The sequence below is a fragment of the Rhamphochromis sp. 'chilingali' genome (genome assembly GCF_963969265.1).
Source record: "Rhamphochromis sp. 'chilingali' genome assembly, chromosome: 7".
NCBI classification, from domain to species: domain Eukaryota; kingdom Metazoa; phylum Chordata; class Actinopteri; order Cichliformes; family Cichlidae; genus Rhamphochromis; species Rhamphochromis sp. 'chilingali'.
Window position 1 is genome coordinate 35,736,214 of NC_137934.1, and position 23,427 is coordinate 35,759,640.

At 39.3% G+C, this 23,427-nt stretch overlaps 3 protein-coding genes across 8 annotated transcripts in view; 1 reads left to right on the forward strand and 2 right to left on the reverse strand.

Annotated features, from left to right (window-relative positions):
- Positions 1–319: 319 nt before the first annotated feature.
- LOC308399142 (enkurin-like) lies at positions 320–1,204 on the reverse strand. The gene has a single exon (XM_080886171.1). It carries the CDS (start codon positions 1,134–1,136, stop codon positions 351–353), a length of 786 nt encoding a protein of 261 aa, XP_080742297.1. The 5' UTR covers positions 1,137–1,204; the 3' UTR covers positions 320–350.
- A 6,178-nt stretch (positions 1,205–7,382) lies between these two features.
- The window catches only part of LOC308399139 (uncharacterized protein), a 29,896-nt gene continuing 13,851 nt past the window's right edge, over positions 7,383–23,427 (forward strand). Inside the window, exons 1-4 of one of the 6 annotated variants that reach the window (XM_080886164.1) lie at positions 7,383–7,457; positions 7,563–7,675; positions 13,950–14,136; positions 19,670–21,690. The gene's annotated coding sequence lies outside the window, so the exon portion shown is untranslated. Of the gene's footprint in view, positions 7,458–7,562; positions 7,676–13,395; positions 13,521–13,949; positions 14,137–19,381; positions 21,691–23,427 lie in introns of those variants that run through there. The other 5 variants (XM_080886165.1, XM_080886166.1, XM_080886167.1 and 2 more) reach the window with 5 other exon arrangements.
- On the reverse strand, positions 11,005–13,128 carry LOC308399141 (uncharacterized protein; the record flags this gene model as incomplete). The annotated part of the gene is made up of 2 exons (XM_080886170.1): positions 11,005–12,120; positions 12,694–13,128. The coding sequence occupies 2 exons, from the start codon at positions 13,126–13,128 to the stop codon at positions 11,005–11,007; spliced, it is 1,551 nt and encodes a 516-aa protein (XP_080742296.1).

The window sequence follows — 23,427 nt, forward strand, 5'->3', positions numbered from 1 at the left end:
ACTGTTGAGTATCACAGTCATCACCATCAATACATCCTCTCCATTTATTATTTATATTTTGGCTATAAAAATATCAATGAAGTTTGCTTCCATTATATAGTAGTAACTTCATTAATTTTACTTTTAAGAATTAATTCTGGTCTACTGTTTCCTAATAATTGAGATAGCAGCGATAACAACAGCGTAAGACAATATCAACAGTGTCCATTTCAACTCTATAAGATAATTGTTTATATAGCTATTTGTTGTTGTTTTTTTCTTGTTTTTTTACAGTAAATCAACCAGTTTATTTTCCTCGTGAATGGGGCAAATAACAACATTCACTACACTGCATCTCATCTCTGCTGAGTTTAATCATCTTTAGGTATGTAGATGATTTTGAACCTCTCGAATAAGTTGATGTCGTCCTCCAGCTGCTTCATTTGCCTTTCGAGGCAGTCCTTGGTGGCCCTCTGTGACATAGTGTCGATGATGAGGGGAAGGGCCTGGTACTCGTGATGCAGCTTATCCCAGGTCTCCTTCAGGCGCTTCAGGATGGCTTGTCTCTCCTCCTCTGTTATGTGTTTCATGGCCCTCTGCTCCCGCTCTGCTTTTACAAAGTTTTCATACTCCTCTCGAGCCCTCCTCTCTGCTTCGCTGCGCTGCTGGAGGTACGCTGGTACTCTACCAAAGTCCTTTCGTGTGATGAACTTTGGGACAAGCCCTGAGTTTTCCAGCACCTGTTTGTGCCCCTTGCTGGTGTCTACGCATGCAGGCTGTGGTTTCATTGGCACCAGTTCAGGTGTTTCCTTTAAAAAGTCCCTCTTGGTGTGAATTCCCATCAGTGGTTTGTCATTCCTTCTGGGGACTGGAGGTTTCCTCTCAGTGAAAGAGCAGGTTTTATGAACATCTTTGGAGCTCTGTGTCTGTTCAGGCAGTTTGGGCTCTTTCGAATGCTTCTTGAGGAAATTCTCTGGAGATGGCAACTCCAATCTGGCAGGTCCCATCGTCCTTATCGGCTCCTTCACCAGTTTTCTCTCCAACATAACTGCAGGCCTGAATTTTGATATATATCTGGGAGCTTTTTCCTTCTTTTTGTCTTCCACTGGAAGGAGATTGAAGGCACTTTCTGGAAGATGAACATCTTCAGACATCATGAATAAAGAGGCGATTAACGAAAGAGTGCCGTAGCTTCTTTTGAAGGCTAATAGCCTTAAAATCTCCAAATTTGTTTGACACCAGCTAGTTGATTAACGGTCAATTTAAATGAAACAAACTGACCTACGTTAAAAAATAAATAAATATTTTTTTATGCTGCTGTTGAACACTTTGAACTGTACGAATTATGAAAAAAATTTGTTGTTAACATTCTATATATAAACAAGGAAAATCACACCCTCGATTCCTCTTTGTACCTTGACAATATACATTTTTTGTACCTCAATTTAAACAGATGAATATTTGGACATTGTTTGAGCTCGACATCCAATCTGTTCCAAAGTTTCACTCCACACACAGACACACACAAACTTTTCCTGGTAGTTCTAACTCTCTGCCTTTTAAAGTTACTACATCCCCTCAAATTGTAACCTCCTTCTTTATGTGTAAAGAGCTTTTGGATATTTTCTGGCAGTATACCCTTATTTGCCTTATATAGAAGTTGAGCAGTCGTGTATTCAACTAACTCAGTTAATTTTAATAGTTTTGACTGCCAAAACAATATATTAGTGTGACTATGATATCCTACCTTATACATTACTCTTATAGCACATTTTTGTAGTGTGACCAGATGGTGCAGAGAACTTTTATAATTATTGCCCCACACCTCTACGCAATAAGTCAAGTATGGTAGGACTAGTACACAGTATAACAAAAACAATGCATGGTAGTTTAAGAAGAACTTGGCTCTGTTTATGATTGAGATACTTTTAGACACTTTATTTTGTATATGTCTAATGTGTGATTTCCAGCATAATTTGCTATCAATCGTTACTCCCAAGAATTTTATTTCTGATACTACATCTATGTCTACACCATCTAATTTTATTGCAATATCTACATTTACATTGTAATTCCCAAAGAACATTACCTTGGTTTTGCTCAAATTTATAGATAATTTGTTAACATCCATCCATATTTTTAGTTTCCTTAATTCATTGTTAATGTTAAGTACTAGGTCACTATGATCGTCGTTAGAATAAAAAATATTGGTGTCGTCAGCAAATATGACTAGTTTTAATAACTTTAATACATTAAATATGTCATTTATATAAAGGTTAAATAGAGTTGGTCCCAGAATTGATCCTTGTGGCTAGAGCAGGGCGATATGGCCAAAAATATTTATCACGATATATACTTGAAAATTTGCGATAACGATATAACTGACGATATAATTGATGTGAGACAAAATACAACTCTACAACATTACTAGCGCAAAAAGACAACCTTCCATTTATTTTCACTTAAACAAGAAGCTGGTTTTTATGTACATTAAAGCTTTATAAAAAATGTAACAGTGCAAATGCAAATTCCTTGCTGAAAGTTTAACCAAAAGGCATTTCCAGTAGAAATGGGCTGACATATCCTGAGCATAACCATGTCCACTGAAGTTAAAAAGAGGTGCTTTGCAACATTAAACTGCAGTGTGCAGTACGTATTTTTCGGACCATAAGGTGCACGGGATTATAAGGCACATTAAGCGAAACAAAGCAGTCAGATAAATCAAACTTTATTAAACTCATTCTTCTTGCTTCCTCCTCTTCTGTACCATTGATTCATTAATGTTGAATTCTCTGGCAGCTGCTCTATTCCCATGTTGTTGCAGTATATTAATGACTAACCTTGTATTGTGGATGAATTATCTCAGTTGTTCTCCTGACTGAAGTTTGGTCCGTTTACAGCATCCTGCCATGCGATTGCATTTGTCTCTAACCATGAGGAACCTTCACGTTAACTTTTATAAGTGGAAAAGTGTTAGTGATCGTCCTCCAGCTTCACTGTTTATGTTATGCTAACATAGTTGTGTCGCTAGCGATCACGTAGCACATCATTTTATACCAGCTAGCCCAACTTCAGTAACCCTACAAACGTCACTGCTGTTTAGTTTCCTGTCTTCATTTATGTTGGAAGTGATAGCAGAGCTGTACGTTTGATTTTTTTTTCAGAAATCTCTCAGTCAGAACATGCAATATCATGCTTAGGTAACTAGCGAAACTAGCGAGCTAACTTCCGCTAGCTTCCTGCTAACGTCTAACTCCGTTAAATGTAATAAATTTTGTTTTCATGGATGCCTGGAAGTTAAACTTCATAGTTACACCTGGTAAAGCAGCAATGCTGATCGTTTTATTAAAGATGAAAGAATTTAGACAGTTTTTAACTCTCAGTAATGCTGCAGTGTTGTTTGACCTGAAAAAGACGGAGTTTAGGACCCAGATTACTCCCAGATTTAAGAGCATCTTAGTCCGACAAATACGACAATAACGACGGCCGCTTGCATGTTCTGCAAAAAAAAAGTGCTTTGTTGTGTATCTGACGGACAAACACCAAACCAGTTCCACATCACTGAAGTTGCACCATTTTTACAAACCAATTCTGGTTCATCTGTTTCACTCAACAATCGGCCATGTGCGTATGAAAACAAAGGCACTGCGCATGCGCGTTTTACTCCCATTCTATCGCGATATTTCATTTTCCTATCGTTGCCTAACATTATACCGGTATTACCGTGAACGGTATAATATGGCCCAGCCCTACTTGTAGCACTCCACAGCTAATGCCCAAATACCCCGATTCAAACTCGCCCATCTTCACATACTGCTGTCTCTCAGTCAAGTAACTTTGGATCCATTTCAAAGTCACTCCCCTAATACCATATCTGTCTAATTTTTTAAGTAATCTACTATGGTTAATCATATCAAATGCTTTCTTCAAGTCAATAAATATCCCTGCTGCATGTTTTTTTCTATCCAAACTGTTGGTTATCTCTTCTATTGCATCAATGATAGCCATTGAAGTTGACCTTCCTATCCTAAATCCGTACTGACATTAATTAATTAATTTATGTTTGTCAATAAATTTACCTAATCTATTATTATAAAGTTTTTCTAATATTTTAGAAAACTGAGGGAGCAGGGACACTGGTCGATAGTTAGTGAGGATGTGTTTGTTTCCATTTTTATATATGGGTATAACTTTAGCTATTTTCATTTTCTTTGGGCATTTCCCGTTTGAAATGATAAATTGCATATATAAGCTAGAGGTCTAACAATGCTATGTATGATTCGTTTGACTAATGTCATATCTATACCAAAACAATCAGTAGATGTCTTGTTCTTACAGTTGTTAACTACATCTAAAATATCTAATTCTGTAACTCCCGACAAGAACATAGTCTTTGAATTTGAATTTTGAATTTGTTTCTATCAATGACATTTCACTGCTATTACATTTTGGAATTGTTGTAGTCAGCTCCGGTCCCACATTTACAAAAAAGCTGTTAAAACACTCCACCATCTCATTTAAATTGTAATTGTCACTGTTATTATTAGTGAAATAATCTGGATATGAGCCCTTTTTTGTGTTACCTTTAATAATAGTGTTAAGTATTCCCCATATCTCTTTAGTGTTGTTTTTATTTTTATGTATTAATTTAGTATAGTATAATTTCTTACTAGTTCTTAATATTTCCGTTAGTTTATTTTTATATTTTTTATATCTATACTCTGCTTCTTCAGTTCTTAGCTTAGTGAATTGTCTATATAAAGAATTTTTCTTCTTACAGGCCTTGTGTAATCCTTTTGTTAGCCACGGGCATTTAATAAATTTATTGTTGATACTGATTTGCCCGACTGGGCAGTTTTTATCATACAGAGAGTTGAAGATATCCAAAAATATTTCAAAAGCACCATCCACATCATCTCCGGCATACACTGCATTCCAATCCTGAGTCATCAAGTCCTGATAAAAGAGGTTAATTGCATTTTCTGTTCTTACTCGTTTGTAGATATATTTCTGAGGTACTTTCTCACATACACTCTTAACGTCATACACTACAAATATTGGCAGGTGATAAGTTATATCACATACCATTAATCCGCTAGCAATTATTAACTCTAAGTTATTTGTAAAGATGTTATCAATAAGGGTAGCACTATGAGATGTTATACGACTTGGTCTTAAAATTGTGGGATATAAACTCATACCAATCATCCTATTAATATAATTCTCGGTGATCTTGTGATTGTTTGGATTTATCAAATCGATGTTGAAATCTCCACAGATGAATAATATTTTATTACTTGCAACTGAAAATATTTTTTCAATCCAATCCAGTGAATACTTCTAGACTCGAACCAGGTGATCTATAAAGACAACTAACAATAATGTTTTTCACTTTTTCATTGATAATTTCTATGGTTAAGCATTCAAATAAGTCATTTATTGTCAATGTCATACTTTCCATTATTCGAAATTTAAATTTCCTATGGACATATATAGCAACACCTCCTCCTGCTTTGTTTGTTCTATTAACATAGTTCAGATTATAATCCTTTAATTCAAAATCAACACCTTTTTCTTCTTTAATCCATGTTTCTGATACTGCTATAATACTAAATGGGTCTTGAAATTGTTGTAAATATTCCTCGATTGAACTGAAATTTGCATACAAACTTCTACTGTTAAAGTGAATGTTTGAGAATTTCTTATCAGTTTTAATTGAGGAATTATATTCTTTTTCAGAATAATATTTACAGTCATTTGGGTTAGCTAATAGGAAATGGTTGTCAGGGTCTAGATGATCTTCTTGATCTAAAGCATTATGATCAGTATATTTGAAATGCTTCAGTTCCAAATCCTCAAGATTTAAACTCCGTTCATGTGTTTCTAGTTCATCTTTTTTCCGTTTTAAGGAGTATTTAGATGTCATTGTATGAGTTTACGCTCCCTTAACTGACACAGATTGTGCAGACCCTCAGTAGTATTCATTCATATTTATTCAATTCCTCTATATCTCTGATAATCACCACTTTAGCTTCCTCAGGCGTTCCTTTCAGTTTGATGTATACCTTACAGTTCATGACCCAAGTATTCTGTATCTTGTCCTGCTTCCTCATGATTCTGGCTTTTTTAGCAATGTCCGCATTTCTTTTAATCAAATGATCATTCAGATAGACGTTAGTACCTTTTAGCTTTTTCCCTTGCTTCATTAGTGCAACTTTGTTTTTTCTGCTGACAAACCTCAGGAACACCGCTGGCATGTTGTTCTTCGTGGGAAGAGGATGACAGGCATCAATGGTATTTACATCCAAGTGTATCTTTTTAGACGCAAAAAAAGACACCACCTGTTGCTCCATCGAATTCTCCTCCCGTAAGCCGGTTTCTTCATTGTTACCGGAGGTCACAGCATGAGCATAAGAGCGGGGTTTGATCTTAATCCCAGTCACAATAACATCGTTTATCCTTGAGTATTGCTCCAAATCCTCGACTTTCTTCTCTAGCGCTGTTATTTTTTTGTCCCGCTCAGCAAGGCGTACACGCAACTCTGTCACTTCCTGCACTAGGTTAAGTATTTTGTCTTGTTTAATTTTAATGTCATTTACATCCTGTGATAGGAAGTCCAGTGATCTTTTGATATCTTCCGCCTCCTCCAAGGCTGAGTTTTTCTTGGGTGGCATTGTCAGGGGTAGTCCAGAGTCTTTAGCTCCGAGACTACCGATGGCTTCTTGATTAGCTCATTAGCCACAGTCCAAGGTTAGCTGTTGTGCTAGTTATCTTCTTCCCTTTTTTCTCCGTTTACACTGCACTCACGTACACTATCCACACTATTAACACTAGCGACGTGAGGTTGTTTGTACATACGTGGGGACGATGTGCGTGAACTCCAGCGGCGCGGATGTAGGCCGCAGCATATCAATAACCTTTCCAAATAGCGTAGCGTGGAAAACAAACACTAATAGATGATGGAAAAACTACAGTCCCGTTTGTCAAGCTTGCATTTTCTCCCGGTCCTCTTCGGCAACGCTGAGCAACCCTATGTGATATTTCGTCGTCCAAATTTCCATGACATACTGCGGTATGGAAGAAATATAGTATCATCAGAATTCAAGTATTTTTAGACATTGAATTTATGACACTGAATTTTTATCCTCCAAATTTCCCTGCAAAAATATTCACCTGCAAAAATTCACCTGCAAAAATTCACCTGCAAAAAATTCACCTGCAAAAAATTCACCTGCAAAAATTCACCTGAAAAAAATTCACCTGCAAAAAATTCACCTGCAAAAATTCACCTGAAAAAAATTCACCTGCAAAAATTCACCTGCAAAAATTCAACTGCAAAAGTGATGAACTTTAATGACCCAAGCCAGAGCAATCAGCACCAGATCGAGTCGAGTGGCTCTCAGCCAATTAAATTACGCTGTTTGATCACATGACACCGTTAGCCAGCAGTGTGTCTCCTAAAAGAGAGCTGTTTAAAGGTGAGTGATTAAGTTTTTCTCCTAAATAGAGATCATTACAGAACGCCTAGTCCGACTTAAAATCCCATTTATTATTATTTTTTTTTATCATCTACTCGAACTAAGGAAAACGTTTGACTAACTCAAAGACAATTTCCACGCCTCCCCTGCCTGACTGCAGAGGCAGTTTTGAATTTAGGAGCGCCAAGATGGCAGCGGCAAACCCTGGCGGCTCTCCGGTGAGTATATATATTTTTTTATCTTCAAGTTTGTCTTTTGAAACCTTAATTTTATTTAAATCCGTTGCTCACGTATAAAGTACACAGACGGGGTCTTTGCTCAACTCGTCTGAGGCGTGTCTCACTAAGCGCTACATGCTAGCATCCTGCTAACCGAGCTACCCTTTACATGCTGTGCTTTAGAAAATAGGATACTCGTTAAAAAAAATACTCCGCAGATATTGATAGATAGACGAACACTGCAAATATAATGTTGGAAACGAGAACGGCCTTTGGTGAAGGGGTAAAATACACCATGAATAAAGCCATAGAGTGAATGGCTGCCATGGTTGCAGAACAGCCTGATTTAATGACAAGAATGGGGAAGAGTGAAGTGAACCACAGCCACAAAACACGGTCAGACAAGGCGGCAAAAGGGCAGTGATCTGTCCGTCAGTATGAAGTTGGTGTGTGCTTTGGTGAACAAAAACTCCAGACTGGTAGCAGGAAGATGGGAGACTCGTGTTTCACTGGAATAGTGGTGAATTAAAACATCCTTTGTTGGGGACATTTCGGTGTAAATGCATCCATACAGGCAAGACAGAGGCAGACTAGACAGTGAAGAAAACAAGGCAAACATTAGAAATATAAAAACGGAAATATAGGATGAGTCGGGGATGAGTTCCTGCCCCAAGTGGAGGAGTTCAAGTATCTCGGGGTCTTGTTCGCGAGTGATGGGAGAAGGGAGCCGGAGATCGACAGACGGATTGGGGCTGCAGCTGCAGTAATGCGGACGCTGCACCGGTCCGTCGTGGTGAAGAGGGAGCTGAGTGTAAAAGCGAAGCTCTCAATTTACCGGTCGATCTACGTCCCTACCCTCACCTATGGCCACGAGCTGTGGGTAGTGACCGAAAGAACGAGATCGCGGATACAAGCGGCAGAAATTAGCTTCCTCCAAAGGGTGGCTGGCCTCTCCCTTACAGATAGGGTGAGAAGTTCGGCCATCCGGGAGGGGCTCAGAGTAGAGCAGCTGCTGCTCCACATCGAAAGGAGCCAGCTGAGGTGGTTCGGGCATCTGACAAGGATGCCCCCTGGGCGCCTCCTGGGTGAGGTGTTCCAGGCATGTCCCACCGGGAGGAGGCCCCGGGGCAGACCCAGGACACGCTGGAGAGATTATATCTCTCGGCTGGCCTGGGAACGCCTTGGTATTCCCCCGGATAAGCTGGAGGAGGTGGCTGGGGAGAGGGAGGTCTGGGCCTCTTTGCTTAGGCTGCTGCCCCCGCGACCCGGCCTCGGATAAAGCGGATGAAGATGGATGGATGGAAATATAGGATTAATATAACATACAATTAGGGAAAATGTAAGGAACACAATGTAAATGATATTGTAAAGTCATTAAAACAGCATACTCTGATTAAAAGAAACACATAATTGGGTAGGATAATAATAATAATAATAATAACAATAATAATAATAATTAAAAAAAACTAAAAAAAAACATGTACAAGATGGGTATGTATACTTGTAGCCAGAATTTAACAACTATAAAGTTGTAGCATGTCAGTACCTTACCCCATCCATTATATCCACACTTTCAGAAAAGGATATGGTCAATATCTTTACAAATACTATCTAAACTTAAACGGGATATTCCCTCTGCTTCTTCTGCTTCTCGTATCCACAGGTTTCTGTAAGAGCGTACGTAGGCTGCCATGACAGACTGTACATCTGATCATATTTTTGTCTTATTCAGACTCCACAGTGTTACGTTCAGTGGAATTAGACCAGGCCAGCATCTCCACACAACCCCCTGAGCCACATCTGCACTCAGTCCACACACAGTGGGAGGATCCTTCGCAACAAGACCATCAATACTGCAACAGGTCTCGCAGAAAAGATGTGCAGGATAAGATGACTCAGTGTGATGAAGTTGCATATTTCATTCTTCAAAATGATGCAGACGCTTTGCTGTACACTGGGATAGCCTTAGAAACATTTAACACACTTGTGTCGACACTGGAAGGATATGACAACAATGAATTTACCATGCCTGTCCGAGATCAAGTCCTCATGACACTTATGAAATTAAAGAGTAACCGTGTAATAGGTGACCTAAGCCGCCAGTTTCATATATCACAAAGCATGGCCAGCAAGATCATCTCACACTGGTTAGACAAGCTGGAGGAAGTTCTCCGACCATTAATTCCATGGCTGCCAAAAGAAACTATTCAAGCAACTATGCCTGAAGCCTTCAAGAAGAACTTTCCAAATAGTACATGCATTATAGACTGCAGTGAGACCCTTTTACAGAAACCCAGAAATCTGGGCTCAAGAGGGGAATCATACAGCCATTATTATTCACACAACACAGTCAAATATTTGGTTGCTGTTGCACCATGTGGACTAATCATGTTTGTGTCTGCGGCATATGGCGGCCGATGTAGTGACAAATTTATCACAATGGACTCTGGAATATTAACATACCTAAAACCTGGTGATGAAGTCATGGCAGATAGAGGTTTTACAATTAAAGACTTACTCTTTGAGAGAAAAGTTAGATTAGTAATACCCGCTTTCACAAAAAAACGTAGACAGCTAACTGAGGAACAGGTAACATACACACGTCGGATTGCAAATGTAAGAATCCATGTTGAAAGAGCAATCAGACGCTTGAAAGTCTACAAAATACTTTCACAAATTGTTCCTATAAGCATGGCTCCTAAAGTAGACAAGATACTGAGAATATGTGCTGCTCTAGTGAACTTAAGAGAGGATCTCATTCGTGATACACAATAATTGTGTATGTTATGAACAATTGTGGACTCGGGGATATTAAGATGGTTACTCAGGACATAAAGTTGCGTAGTGTAATGTAATTATTTTAAAATTTGATGTACATATATGTAGAGAGTAAATAATTCCAGGTCTCACTTTTTTATCTTGTGTTCTAGATGAAAGGTTATGTGATACAGTGTGTGTGTATGTATGTATGTGTATATATAAAACAATTGCAATCAATCAATTGAACAATTATTACTTTTTTATTCAACCACAATGTGATAAATTTCTTAAATGAAAAAAAAATGTTTTTCTCAAATCTACAATAATTAGTTGTGCATTCTTGACATTTTTTTGTGTTGGAAGATTACAGAAATACAGAACTATTCACAACATTTAATGTTGTCAGTTTGTCATTCATTTCCCACCATATGTTACAACTACGTACATTTTAGTTGTATTGAAATATTTAACAGATTTCATATTGAATGTCTCCTTTCATTCACAAGACAGAGACCAAACTCTGCAGACATGTTGGTGTCTGACTGTCCCATTTATAGTTGTAACATGTATTAAAGCTTGCCCATTATCTTCAAGTATCTCTCATTTAACTGAAACCGTCCTGCTGCATACTCCTCTACAAGTCGAGGTAAGAAATATGAGAAGTAAAACCCTCTCAAGCGTTTTACTTGTTCCTTTACAAATGCTTCATCATATTGCACTGTAAATGAAACATGCTCAGTAGGTGTCCAGATCACAAGTGTGGCAGTCTTGAGCCCTGTGCAAAACATTGTAAGTTGCACTTGCATGTAATAGCCTCTGCTGCCAGTTTTCTGCAGCTGCAGTTCTCCATCTACCAGTTTGATATCGCTGCATTTCTGGGTAAGCTGCTCCGTGAGTGAAGGATAAGTCTGCACAGGACATTTTATTTCTAGAAGCACATCTGAGTCAATGACCCCGTCAGGACTCGCAGAGAGCCATGGCTCCTGGATGCTGATAACACTACCCATGTGAAGGATGTTCATACCCTGTTCTTTCAGCTGATGACAAGCTTTAACTTCATTTTCTTTACCATAGTTTGTTTCATAATTCCCACGAAAGGAAGGGTACATGTGCTCAGATAAAAATTTGTCATTTTTTGTGGTGGCACGTACTGGAACTTTTTTAGCAGAGCTTGCTGTAAGTCTGATTTTCCTGCAGTTGTGCCACAAATCAGATGCACTTTGCTCTTTTGTTTCTTCTTGTAATTGTTCTGCTTGCTCTTCAGAAACTTGAATGTATGCCTGGTAGAATGCCCTGCATGGATTACAGCTTAGTTTGTAACTGTGTGCTTGGTGTGGCTGAAAAAATTGCTCATCAACTTTACTGTTGCGGTGAGGACCTGCAGATGGCGAGGCATTGTAACACTTTCCAATTAATGTGTTCTTGAGGAGGAAAAGTGGCTTCACTGGTGCTTTGCTAACACTGTCAATAAAGTCTTGATGTGTAAGGTGATATGGTGTGTTAGGGAGAGATTGTGTCACTGCAGTCCGGGAGTTCACATCGTACTGCTGCTCTGCCCTGTGATGTCTGAAGTTTATCTGGCTTAGACGTTTAGGTTCAAGGTTCTTTGCTGTCCCTGCATTCCACCTGCGCTGCTCGTCTGTACACGCAAGCCCTGTCTTTCCACTGATCGCAGCATTCTGCACCTGTAACAAACATTAATAGTTTTTTCTCACTGTCAATACTCAAAATTTAACATAACGAGGAAGTTTACACTAACAAAAGCAGTACACGGTTGGTGTCCTGCATGTTATAGATATGACCCTGGGTCAATACACCTGAATCATATCCAAAACAGATATAAACACTGGCAAAGTCACCCATATTATCCATTTCATATTAATAGTCAGTTACTTTTTGATGCAGAAATATACATCCACAGTCTAATTTTTTTCAAAGTAGTGTGTGTGTACAAATATACATATATATAAACAAACATGTATTATACTACTCTGTGTCACTTCTTATAACTATAGTTTTTCTTGTCTTGTAAATTTGACCTTAATGTTCAGTCTTTTATTTTTTTTATATTTTATCTTCATGTGATTGTACAGCATACAGCCCACACAAAGTTAACGAGTGGCTTTCACATGTAAACAGTGCTCCACGTAATACTTGGCTAGATGGCAGTAGCGTGACTCCTTAATCACAGCCTTTGACCAGTCCAGTGTTTCTGTTTCAGTGATTTAAACATTGTGATATCCAGATAAGTGATATACCTTCCACAGAATAGCAGCCGCATGGCTACATGATCTCCCTAATCCGGCGATACAGGAACAGCCGACTGTCTCCACTACTCCACTTTCTCTTAGCATTGCCCATGCTAAGTGTTTCGCTTGATTAATACTCTGGCTCGGCTCTACAGCTGCTTTAAGAAAAATAAAGTCGCCTTGTTTGTTGAGCAGTACTTTATCAATTTTGTTGCTGTGCAGGTAATTATACGCCTCGGTGCTCTTGTAATTACGTAATTCCTCGCCATCAACGCCTTCGGAAAATACAAGGTAATTAATAATGTCGATGTAGCTAACATCGGGCCATAGTTTCATGTCATCTACCCACTCCGTGAGAAGTGACGGGTGAGGCACTGCAACTGAACTGTCCTCGCTGCTTTTTAAAACATCTTTACTGTGTATCCACCTTCGATGTGTTGCCATTTACTCCAGGTAAAACAAACTGCAGTGAGAGAAATCTTTATCAACAGTGAAGGTGTAACCCCGCAACTGTCAACAACAGCGCAAGCGGAAGTAAAAAACCGGCTTCCGCTATGAATCGGGGTAATGGCGCGAAATCAGAAATACTGTGGATACACCCTCAGGGTTTGTGATCAGCCAGCGGCTGATATGATCATTAATCCTGTAAAATAATATTCTTTCGGTTTATGAATCTGTTTGCATGGATTTCTTAATCCGTTTCCACTGTTAGCAGAAGTTGTGCATGCAGTTTTGGTGTGCTGCTCTCCAAGACTACAAGCTGCGTTAAAGTTGGAAGTAACTGGCCGATGTTCCACTGTTGAAGATCAGCTGTGCCCATTTGTTGCACATTGTGGGTATGGAGAAGTTGAGGCTCTTGCAGGCTACCCACAATTTCCCCAAACTGAGCGATTATACATCTTGCTTCCATATTTGTATCTTGTGTCACTAAAAATGCATTTTATTTTAATTTTATACATTGATTAATGACCTGCAGAATCTCCTTATCATATTAAGTGATTCATAATTGTCACTTTATGCTTTCTCCATCTTGAAAGTGATTACATCCTTTAGGTTCATTTTCTGCAGGCAGGTTTCTGACAGAACAGGCAGATTTAGAATATAACATGCAGCGTTCTATAGATGGACACATAAAGAAATGAAAAATTACATGTATGTGCTAACTTTCTAAACACTGTTACATTAATGATTAAGTAGATAAAACATTTATGTCAGCCTTGGCTCATAGTTCATTTAAAGACAAGAACTTTGTGTGTGTGTTTCAGGTCCTGCACTCTCAAAGACTGAATGAACCAGCATTGCAGCCATGGGTCACTGTGAGCATCACAGGGAAGGTTGAAGCCGCCCACTCCAGCTGTAAGGCCGGAGTCACGGAGACCTGCACCCACGTCACTGCTCTTCTGTTTAATGTAGAAGCAACAGTGTTGATCTGTGGCACAAGGACTGTTACAGGTGAACCTGCATACTGGGTTTTGCTGGGTAATGTGACCAAGATACAATCAGAGGTTGGCCATAAGATAGACTTCTCCTCTTCCTCCTCTTATTGTATTTTGCACACCTCTGTTGCACACACATAAGAATTTCGCTCACATGTGCTGTACCAGTGTACCTGCACATGTTATGTGATACGGGAAATCTCCAATTTTTTAAATTTTTAAAAATTTTTTTAGATTAAATAATATACCATTGTAAAGACGACACAAGAGTTCCAGAGGCTCTTCTGGGAGCCAGAGTCGACCAGAAAACGTTTCCCCGAGCTTGAGTCCTCTATGAAGAGCAGCCTTTCCTTATCGGCAGCGGTCACAGCCGCTACAGAGCGCTGGCAGGCTTGTTTCCCTGGGCCTTAAAACTGCAAAGGCGGCACGGTGCTGTCACGCTGATGGTAAAAACACAGGCCTTTACCACAGTGCCGCTGTGCCACTTTATTTTTTAACAAAACTCTACGCTTTATGTATAAAGAACTGCCTATTCTACTACTTATTGAAGAAAAGAATCCACAAAAGATTATTTTTACTTTCTTTTATTTGTTCCAGATTAATTCTAAATTATTTTTTAAAAAGCAATGAAATGCATCAGATGTCTCCCATGCTTTCTTTTCTGCTGTAATTTTTTTTTTTTGAACATAAATTGGTCTATTGAAAATAAAATGTAGTAAGAAACACTACATTTTTTCAATAGGCCAATTTATGTTTAAGAAAACCCCAACAATCAAATGATCCCATCTGAGCAAGCACTGGGCGACGGTGGGAAGGAAAAACTCCTTTTTCTTAAAAAGAAGAAACCTTCGACAGAACCAGGCTCAGATGGTGCGGCTTCTGTCATGACCGGTTGGGGGTTAGGTAGTTAAAAAACTACTCTAACGGTACAGCACTACAGCTTTTTGGTGGAAATGGGTGGAAGGATGGGTGTTACACCTCGTTTCATTGGAGGTCTTACAGGTGGTCGGGGTGTAGATTCAGCTTTTTTACAAATAGGTGGCAGAGGGACAGGACTAGGTCGTGGAATTATAACTGATTGGGTGGGAATCGGTTGCTTTCCACTTCTGGATATAGGTGGAACACACATCCTACGAAAAGGTGGTAGGTTGTCGGTCGAGAAAGTTTCCTTTTTCGTTGGTTGTGTGACTTGAGGAGCGGGTGTCAACTTTGTGTTTTTCGGTCTAATGGGTGGCAGTGGAGTCCGCTGTAACTGTTGTTCGTCAGATGCATCTTCCCTGCCTACGTAAATGTATTTATGTTCCTCAAAAAGGGCAATGTCTTTTTCAACTTGACTCATTGCCTCTTCGAGAAACATTTTGTAATTGTATTTTTTGTGCTGTGAAGGGGAGATAGTAAAAGGGAGGGATTGATATTCAAAGTTTAGCTCATTAAACCTCCTCTTTAGGCCCTGGAGAATGTTTTGTTTCTCCTGTTCGGCCAGTGGTTTAACTGTTTCCTGTTGTTTTGTTAACCAGGCATCATTGTCCTGCTTAGCCTTTTCTTTCTCTGCCTTTCTTCTACGCAGGTAGCCTGGAACGATTCCGTAATCGTTTTTCTGTAAATAAAAGGGGACAAGTCCAGATTTCTCAAGGAGCTGCTTGTCCCCTTTGCGTGTATCCACACAAGCAGGTTGAGCCATGACTTTCTTCATGCCTGTGTGTTCTGGTTTTTTCCTGAATGTGTGTTCAGGTTTTTCGCCTTCTGGCCTCTGTGGGCACATTTCGCGATGAGATGGGGCCTTAACTGTTCTTGGCACCATGGTCCTGTGTTCATTTTTATATTTATTTTCTAATACAATTGCTTCCCTGTATTTAGAAATATACATTTTAGGTTTGGGTGGAGGAAGAGTACTCTACTTTGGGAGAAGGTTATAAGCGCTTTCATCTGAAAACACAATTCAATCGCTAGCTTAAAATCACCTGCAAGGGAATTCTACAACTGTGTGTCGAGGCACCCCTATTTATAGATTTTTATGGCCTGGCATGTGACATCATGGTGGCCTGGCATGTGACATCATGGTGGCCTGGCATGTGACATCATGGTAGCCTGTCTTTGTTCTGTCATTTAAGCCCCACCCCCCTGGTTACTGTTGCTATTGTAACTATTATATTATGAATGCTGGTAGCTAGCATTCCACACACACACATACACTTTTTGCCAAGGTTCCAGCTGCAGTCACCAAGACATGTAAATGTATTTAGTAACCCTCTGGGGTCCAGAGTATAATTGGCCGTTTTTGACTACTTTTGATTTTACCTCTATATTTCACCTTTAAAAAAATCTTCTTCTTTTTTTTTTTTTTGGCACAACCTCAAATATCTGAAATTTGAGTTAATTTTTCATTTATACTATATTTGCACAATAGATCTAAATTCAGACAAAAAAAAATTTAAAATCCGAGTAGAAAATACTTGTCATTTTTACTGTAAAAGCCACAAACATGTTTAAGGAATTGTTTTCATAACTTGAAATGCGAATAGAAGTTGTACATTTGTAAAAATTATGCACAAGTTTTGCAAACAACTTTATGTTCAGTATAATATATGCAGGTTTTCTTCCTGAATACTATCGTTGTTTATATTTACTGCGGGAAGAAACGGTTTTTATAAGGAAAAACACTAGAAAGCACTCAGTCCCCCTCCCAACTCCCCCAGCCTTTCCTATTGGTGAAAAAATATACCATGTGGACCAATCAAAAAATGATAGGGCAACATAGCATTTAGTTGTTTACGAAGGCGGGCAGGTGTATACATATAGTTTGAGTCTGACGGCTCTTTGTTTGCTTCTCATCTGTAAACTCTGCATACTCTCTCATGTGATTCAGTTTGTTTTGAAAAGTCTCAACAGGATCTTGAGCTTTATTGTGAAAGGTTTACGTGGAAAACAAACAAGCGTACAGCGGAACCACGCGATGGTTTTACCGTCATTGTTGCTAACGAAAACACGTAAAAACAGGCACTTGCCCGCCCATAGTGTGGTTATATTAAATATAAGAGAAAGAGAGAACTTTAAGAAATTAATATAGCCACTAAGGTGACCGTCAAAACGATGAAAAATACTGCTGTAAACAGTTTATTTTACGACATCGCGAAACAAACGATAGCGTAATAGGAAACGATAGACATTTTTATATCGTCATTTGATATATATCGTTATATCGAACAGCCCTAACATACACTCTTATATTTTTACATATATTTATTCTTATAATTCTCAGATTTACCCATTCGTATATTTTGCTTGTTCTTATGTTATTGTATTTTGCACACACATAAGAATTTCGCTCACATGTGCTGTACCAGTGTACCTGCACATGTTATGTGATACGGGAAATCTCCAATTTTTTTTAATTTTGTTTTTTTTGAGATTAAATAATATACCATTGTAAAGACGACACAAGAGTTCCAGAGGCTCTTCTGGGAGCCAGAGTCGACCAGAAAACGTTTCCCCGAGCTTGAGTCCTCTATGAAGAGCAGCCTTTCCTTATCGGCAGCGGTCACAGCCGCTACAGAGCGCTGGCAGGCTTGTTTCCCTGGGCCTTAAAACTGCAAAGGCGGCACGGTGCTGTCACGCTGATGGTAAAAACACAGGCCTTTACCACAGTGCCGCTGTGCCACTTTATTTTTTAACAAAACACTACGCTTTATGTATAAAGAACTGCCTATTCTACTACTTATTGAAGAAAAGAATCCACAAAAGATTAGTTTTACTTTCTTTTATTTGTTCCAGATAAATTATAAATTATTTTTTAAAAAGCAATGAAATGCATCAGATGTCTCCCATGCTTTCTTTTCTGCTGTAATTTTTTTTTTGAACATAAATTGGTCTATTGAAAATAAAATGTAGTAAGAAACACTACATTTTTTCAATAGGCCAATTTATGTTTAAGAAAACCCCAACAATCAAATGATCCCATCTGAGCAAGCACTGGGCGACGGTGGGAAGGAAAAACTCCTTTGTCTTAAAAAGAAGAAACCTTCGACAGAACCAGGCTCAGATGGTGCGGCTTCTGTCAAGACCGGTTGGGGGTAAGGTAGTTAAAAAACTACTCTAACGGTACAGCACTACAGCTTTTTGGTGGAAATGGGTGGAAGGATGGGTGTTACACCTCGTTTCATTGGAGGTCTTACAGGTGGTCGGGGTGTAGATTCAGCTTTTTTACAAATAGGTGGCAGAGGGACAGGACTAGGTCGTGGAATTATACCTAGTTGGGTGGGAATAGGTTGCTTTCCACTTCTGGATATAGGTGGAACACACATCCTACGAAAAGGTGGTAGGTTGTCGGTCGAGAAAGTTTCCTTTTTCGTTGGTTGTGTGACTTGAGGAGCGGGTGTCAACTTTGTGTTTTTCGGTCTAATGGGTGGCAGTGGAGTCCGCTGTAACTGTTGTTCGTCAGATGCATCTTCCCTGCCTACGTAAATGTATTTATGTTCCTCAAAAAGGGCAATGTCTTTTTCAACTTGACTCATTGCCTCTTCAAGAAACATTTTGTAATTGTATTTTTTGTGCTGTGAAGGGGAGATAGTAAAAGGGAGGGATTGATATTCAAAGTTTAGCTCATTAAACCTCCTCTTTAGGCCCTGGAGAATGTTTTGTTTCTCCTGTTCGGCCAGTGGTTTAACTGTTTCCTGTTGTTTTGTTAACCAGGCATCATTGTCCTGCTTAGCCTTTTCTTTCTCTGCCTTTCTTCTACGCAGGTAGCCTGGAACGATTCCGTAATCGTTTTTCTGTAAATAAAAGGGGACAAGTCCAGATTTCTCAAGGAGCTGCTTGTCCCCTTTGCGTGTATCCACACAAGCAGGTTGAGCCATGACTTTCTTCATGCCTGTGTGTTCTGGTTTTTTCCTGGATGTGTGTTCAGGTTTTTCGCCTTCTGGCCTCTGTGGGCACATTTCGCGATGAGATGGGGCCTTAACTGTTCTTGGCACCATGGTCCTGTGTTCATTTTTATATTTATTTTCTAATACAATTGCTTCCCTGTATTTAGAAATATACATTTTAGGTTTGGGTGGAGGAAGAGTACTCTCCTTTGGGAGAAGGTTATAAGCGCTTTTATCTGACAACCTAATTCAATCGCTAGCTTAAAATCACCTGCAAGGGAATTCTACAACTGTGTGTCGAGGCACCCCTATTTATAGATTTTTATGGCCTGGCATGTGACATCATGGTGGCCTGGCATGTGACATCATGGTGGCCTGGCATGTGACATCATGGTAGCCTGTCTTTGTTCTGTCATTTAAGCCCCACCCCCCTGGTTACTGTTGCTATTGTACACTCTAAAAAGTGTATTTCAGCAGTAGTTGAAGTTACGTAAAGTTCAGAGTTAGTTTCATTAAGATTTCTGCTTTAGTGGAGCCAATCTACATTTGTGGAGTATATCAACTTGTTATTACGTGTTGTTCCCTCAGTACACATGTAACCTGTTATTCTCATTAGAGTCAACCTGCATCAATTAGGTTTCTCGTGACGCAGTGCGTCTGATGTCATGACGTCTCCGCCTTCTCCAGAATTTTCTACCTGCGGTTGAGAACAACAATTTGAGAGGCACTTGGCTGCAGGCAGGACCTCGTGAACAATTTGGTCAATAAGGTAACGAAGATATTACTTTTTCCATAGTCCTTGAAGGTAAGTCAAATGTAGAACACATATTTTAATGTATTAGATATAAAAATATTCCAACTGTATTGTTAAGTTTGTTAAGTGTTTAGTAAACTGACCTGACCAAACCGCTATCATTCAGCCCTGCTAACATTAGCGAAATGTCAGACCTGTTGGTAGTTTGTGCTTGGACATGTAGGTTAAGTTAGTAGTTTGCCGGCGGTACTCTCTTGTTTTAATATCGTAACGCTAGCTTAAAGTTGTGTATTCATGCAGTGTGTCGGTGTTGGCTTACTGTTAGTTATTCATTAGCATTAGCACATTATAGCGGCAAGCTGGGCCGCGGTTCTCTTCAGACTACGTTACTTCGTGCGCGCGCATTTATACACGAGTGGTTGTTCGCAGTATGCCTGTCGGCGCGAATAGTTCAAGCGGTCACGGCCACGGGTGATGTAGGAGGTAAAGTTTAGCTGTTGTGGCTCCAGGAAGCATGCATTTACTGCCGCTTGCATTGCTTTCAATGTACATGACGTTAAGAAGGCGAGGAGAAAGGGTGCGTGCAGCGCTCGTACACGCACGGATCAGCTGTGTGAGAGGGAGATGGTGTGCGGCAGAAAATCAAAATTAGAAATCATAGAAGAAAGTATCCGGTTGTTCAGTGATGACGCGACGAATCCTACTTGCGGGTCTAAAGTAGTCTGCGTTTAATATGGCTTTTGTGTTGTTAACATGTTTAATGTTTTGTATTTTCTTCTATTTAATCTCAAAAAGCTCCTAAAACAGTCAGTGATCACTGTTGACCTCCCTCGGCTTTTATTACCGCTAATCATTTATTTAAGCTCAGTTTTTAAAACCTTAGGATGTAACTACAGCCCAGCCCATGCAGCAGTATATGAATGACTAACCTCGTATTGTGGATGGATTATCTCAGTTGTTCTCCTGGCTGACGTTTGGTCCTTTTACAGCATCCTGCCATGCGATTACATTTGTTCCTGACCACCGAGAACACTCACATTAACTTTTATCGAGTGGAAAAAAAGTTAGCTTGTTTATATTATGCTAACATATCTGTGTCGCTAGCGGTCACGTAGTACATCATTATATACCAGCTAGCCCAACTTCAGTAACCCTACAAACGTCACTGCTGTTTAGTTTTCTGTCTTCATTTATGCTGGAAGTGATAGCAGAGCTGTACGTTTTAATTTGTTTCCAAAACCCCGCAGTCAGGACATGCTATATTGTATTTAGATGGAAGCTAGCGAGCTAACTTCCTGCTAACTTCTAACTCCGTTAAATGTCATAAATTCTGTTTTCATGGATGCCTGGATGTTAAACTCAAATGTTACACCTGGTAGAGCAGAACGCTGATCATTTTATTAAAGATGAAAGACTTTAGACAGTTTTTCAACTCTCAGTAATGCCATAGTGATCGTTTGATATATGGACCTGCAGCAGAGTTTAGACCCAGACACGGCTAGTGACGTCAGACTGAACAACCGGATTACGCTATTGAACACAGAAAATACAGCCATCAGATTTCTTGTAGACCTAGCACACTTCTGGTCTGTGTCTGAATACATATATAAGTACATAGATGCAGATGAACACTGTAAACATGATGAAAGATCGACAGACTAACTCGAACATATCTTTAATCTTTAGGACTTTGGGTAGCGCTTCCTTTCCTTCCTGTCAACCTCTCCAGAGGGGTGTCTGCTGATGGCAGAAAGATTACATCACCTCTGGTTGGAACCCTGGACAGTGCCACAACCTTTGGCTTGGTGTAAAATGTGATGCCCCATCGCCACCTTCTGACCTAACTTCTTCTCAGCTCTGTGACTACTTCAAGAGGGGCATTCCTGTGTGGAGGTGTGCCAGGCAGCTCGTTTTACCTGTGAACTTGCGTACTTTCACTTCATCAACAACAAAGGTATGCAAGTTCAAAATAGTAATGTCTCATTTAAATTTAATTCAGTTTTACACTGAACAGGAATCGGCTTTATATATAAAACAATTGCAAAAAAAAAATGTACCTATGGGCATTTGGGTTTTGTTTTTAAACTTTTGTTTTGAACTTATCCCTTTAAAATCTAATTAGAGAGGGCTGGCTACATTTGATGAATACATTTTGTGTTTAAATGATTCGCTTTGTGTTGGGCAATGTGGCAAAAAGCTGAGATGAGATCTAGTCTCGTATCACCATATTGATATATTGTAATATTGCCCAACTCTCCCTCTGTGTTTTCTCAAATTATTTATATACACCCAGTAAAGCGTGTCTCTTTGTTTCTCCAGTGCTATGCTTCATGTGGAGATGCAAGGACTGTGGGACAACATTAACAAAAAGATCTGAATTGCTCAAACACTACAAACTGATTCATAGGCATTACGGACGAGGCCACTCATATCCATGTACTTATTTAAATTGTGCATGTAGGTTCAAGACTTGGAACGCCCTACTGAGCCATCTATCAAGAAATCACCCTGCCCAACAAGCAGTCTCCAAAGCTGCATCCAAATTCACTTGCCATATTTGTGGCCATAATCAACTCTCCACAGAAAGAGAATATTTTCAACATATCTATCAGCATCTTAAAAATAAGGAAACTGTAACATGTGTGTTCCAAAACTGTGAATATAAAACCAATGTCTATGAGAACTTCAAAAGTCATAAATACAGAAAACACTCTGGTACAGTGAACACATTTAAGCCTGGAATAAGTTCTGTTGATGAATCATGTGCCAGTGTTGCCAGTGATATTTCAGATGTGGAAATTATAGAGAGTGATGTAAATTTAAATTCTGCTTTTGACAATGGGTATTCTGAAAACTTAGAGAAGGATATTGAGCTTCAGTGCTCCTTAAGTTGGAACACATCTTTCTTGTGTCTAATGCAGCTGTAGATGAGCTTTTGCAGGAGTTAAACTATTTGATTGGTTCTGTCTCTGTGGCGATTACCCAAAAGACTATTAGCCAAGTATTACAAGACAACGGATGCCAATTTGACCAGTCAGTTGTTGAAAAGCTAGCCAGTGTACTCTGTGAGACAAACCCTGTAAAAAAAGCAATTGGAGATAAAGGTCCACTTTCCAGTCCTTGGAGACGAAAAGCATACTATAAGAGCCACTTTAAAGTAGTGGAACCAGTGGAATATATACTTGACAGAAAAAATAACAAGTCATTCCAATATATTTCAATTTTAAAGTCTTTGCAGCATATTCTTGACTGCCAGACAATCTTGGATCAGGCTGTTAATTTGAATACTGTAGATAATCAGCCTCAAAAAACTTCTGTGCACTACAAAACTATCTTCGATGGTGACTTCTTCCATGAAAATGGACTGTTGTCCAAGCAGGAAAGCATTTCATTGATATTATACATTGATGAATTCGAAATATGTAATCCCCTTGGTACATCACGGAGGAAGCATAAAATTTGTGGATTGTACTGGGTTTTGGGTAATTTGCCACCAGGCTGTAATTCTGCTTTAACCTCAATCTATTTGGCTGCTTTAATCAAAAGTAATGATCTGAAGTGCTATGGGTATGAGAAAGTGTTAAAACCTGTAATTAATGATCTTGTAATTTTGGAACAGAGTGGGATATTTCTGTCAAAGTTGGGCAGAACAGTAAAAGGCACTGTTCAGTGTGTTGTTGCCGACAACCTT

Coding starts and splice junctions, on each gene's coding strand:
- LOC308399142 (XM_080886171.1), bottom strand. CDS start 1,136: ATGATGTCTGAAGATGTTCATCTTCCAGAAAGTGCCTTCAATCTCCTT.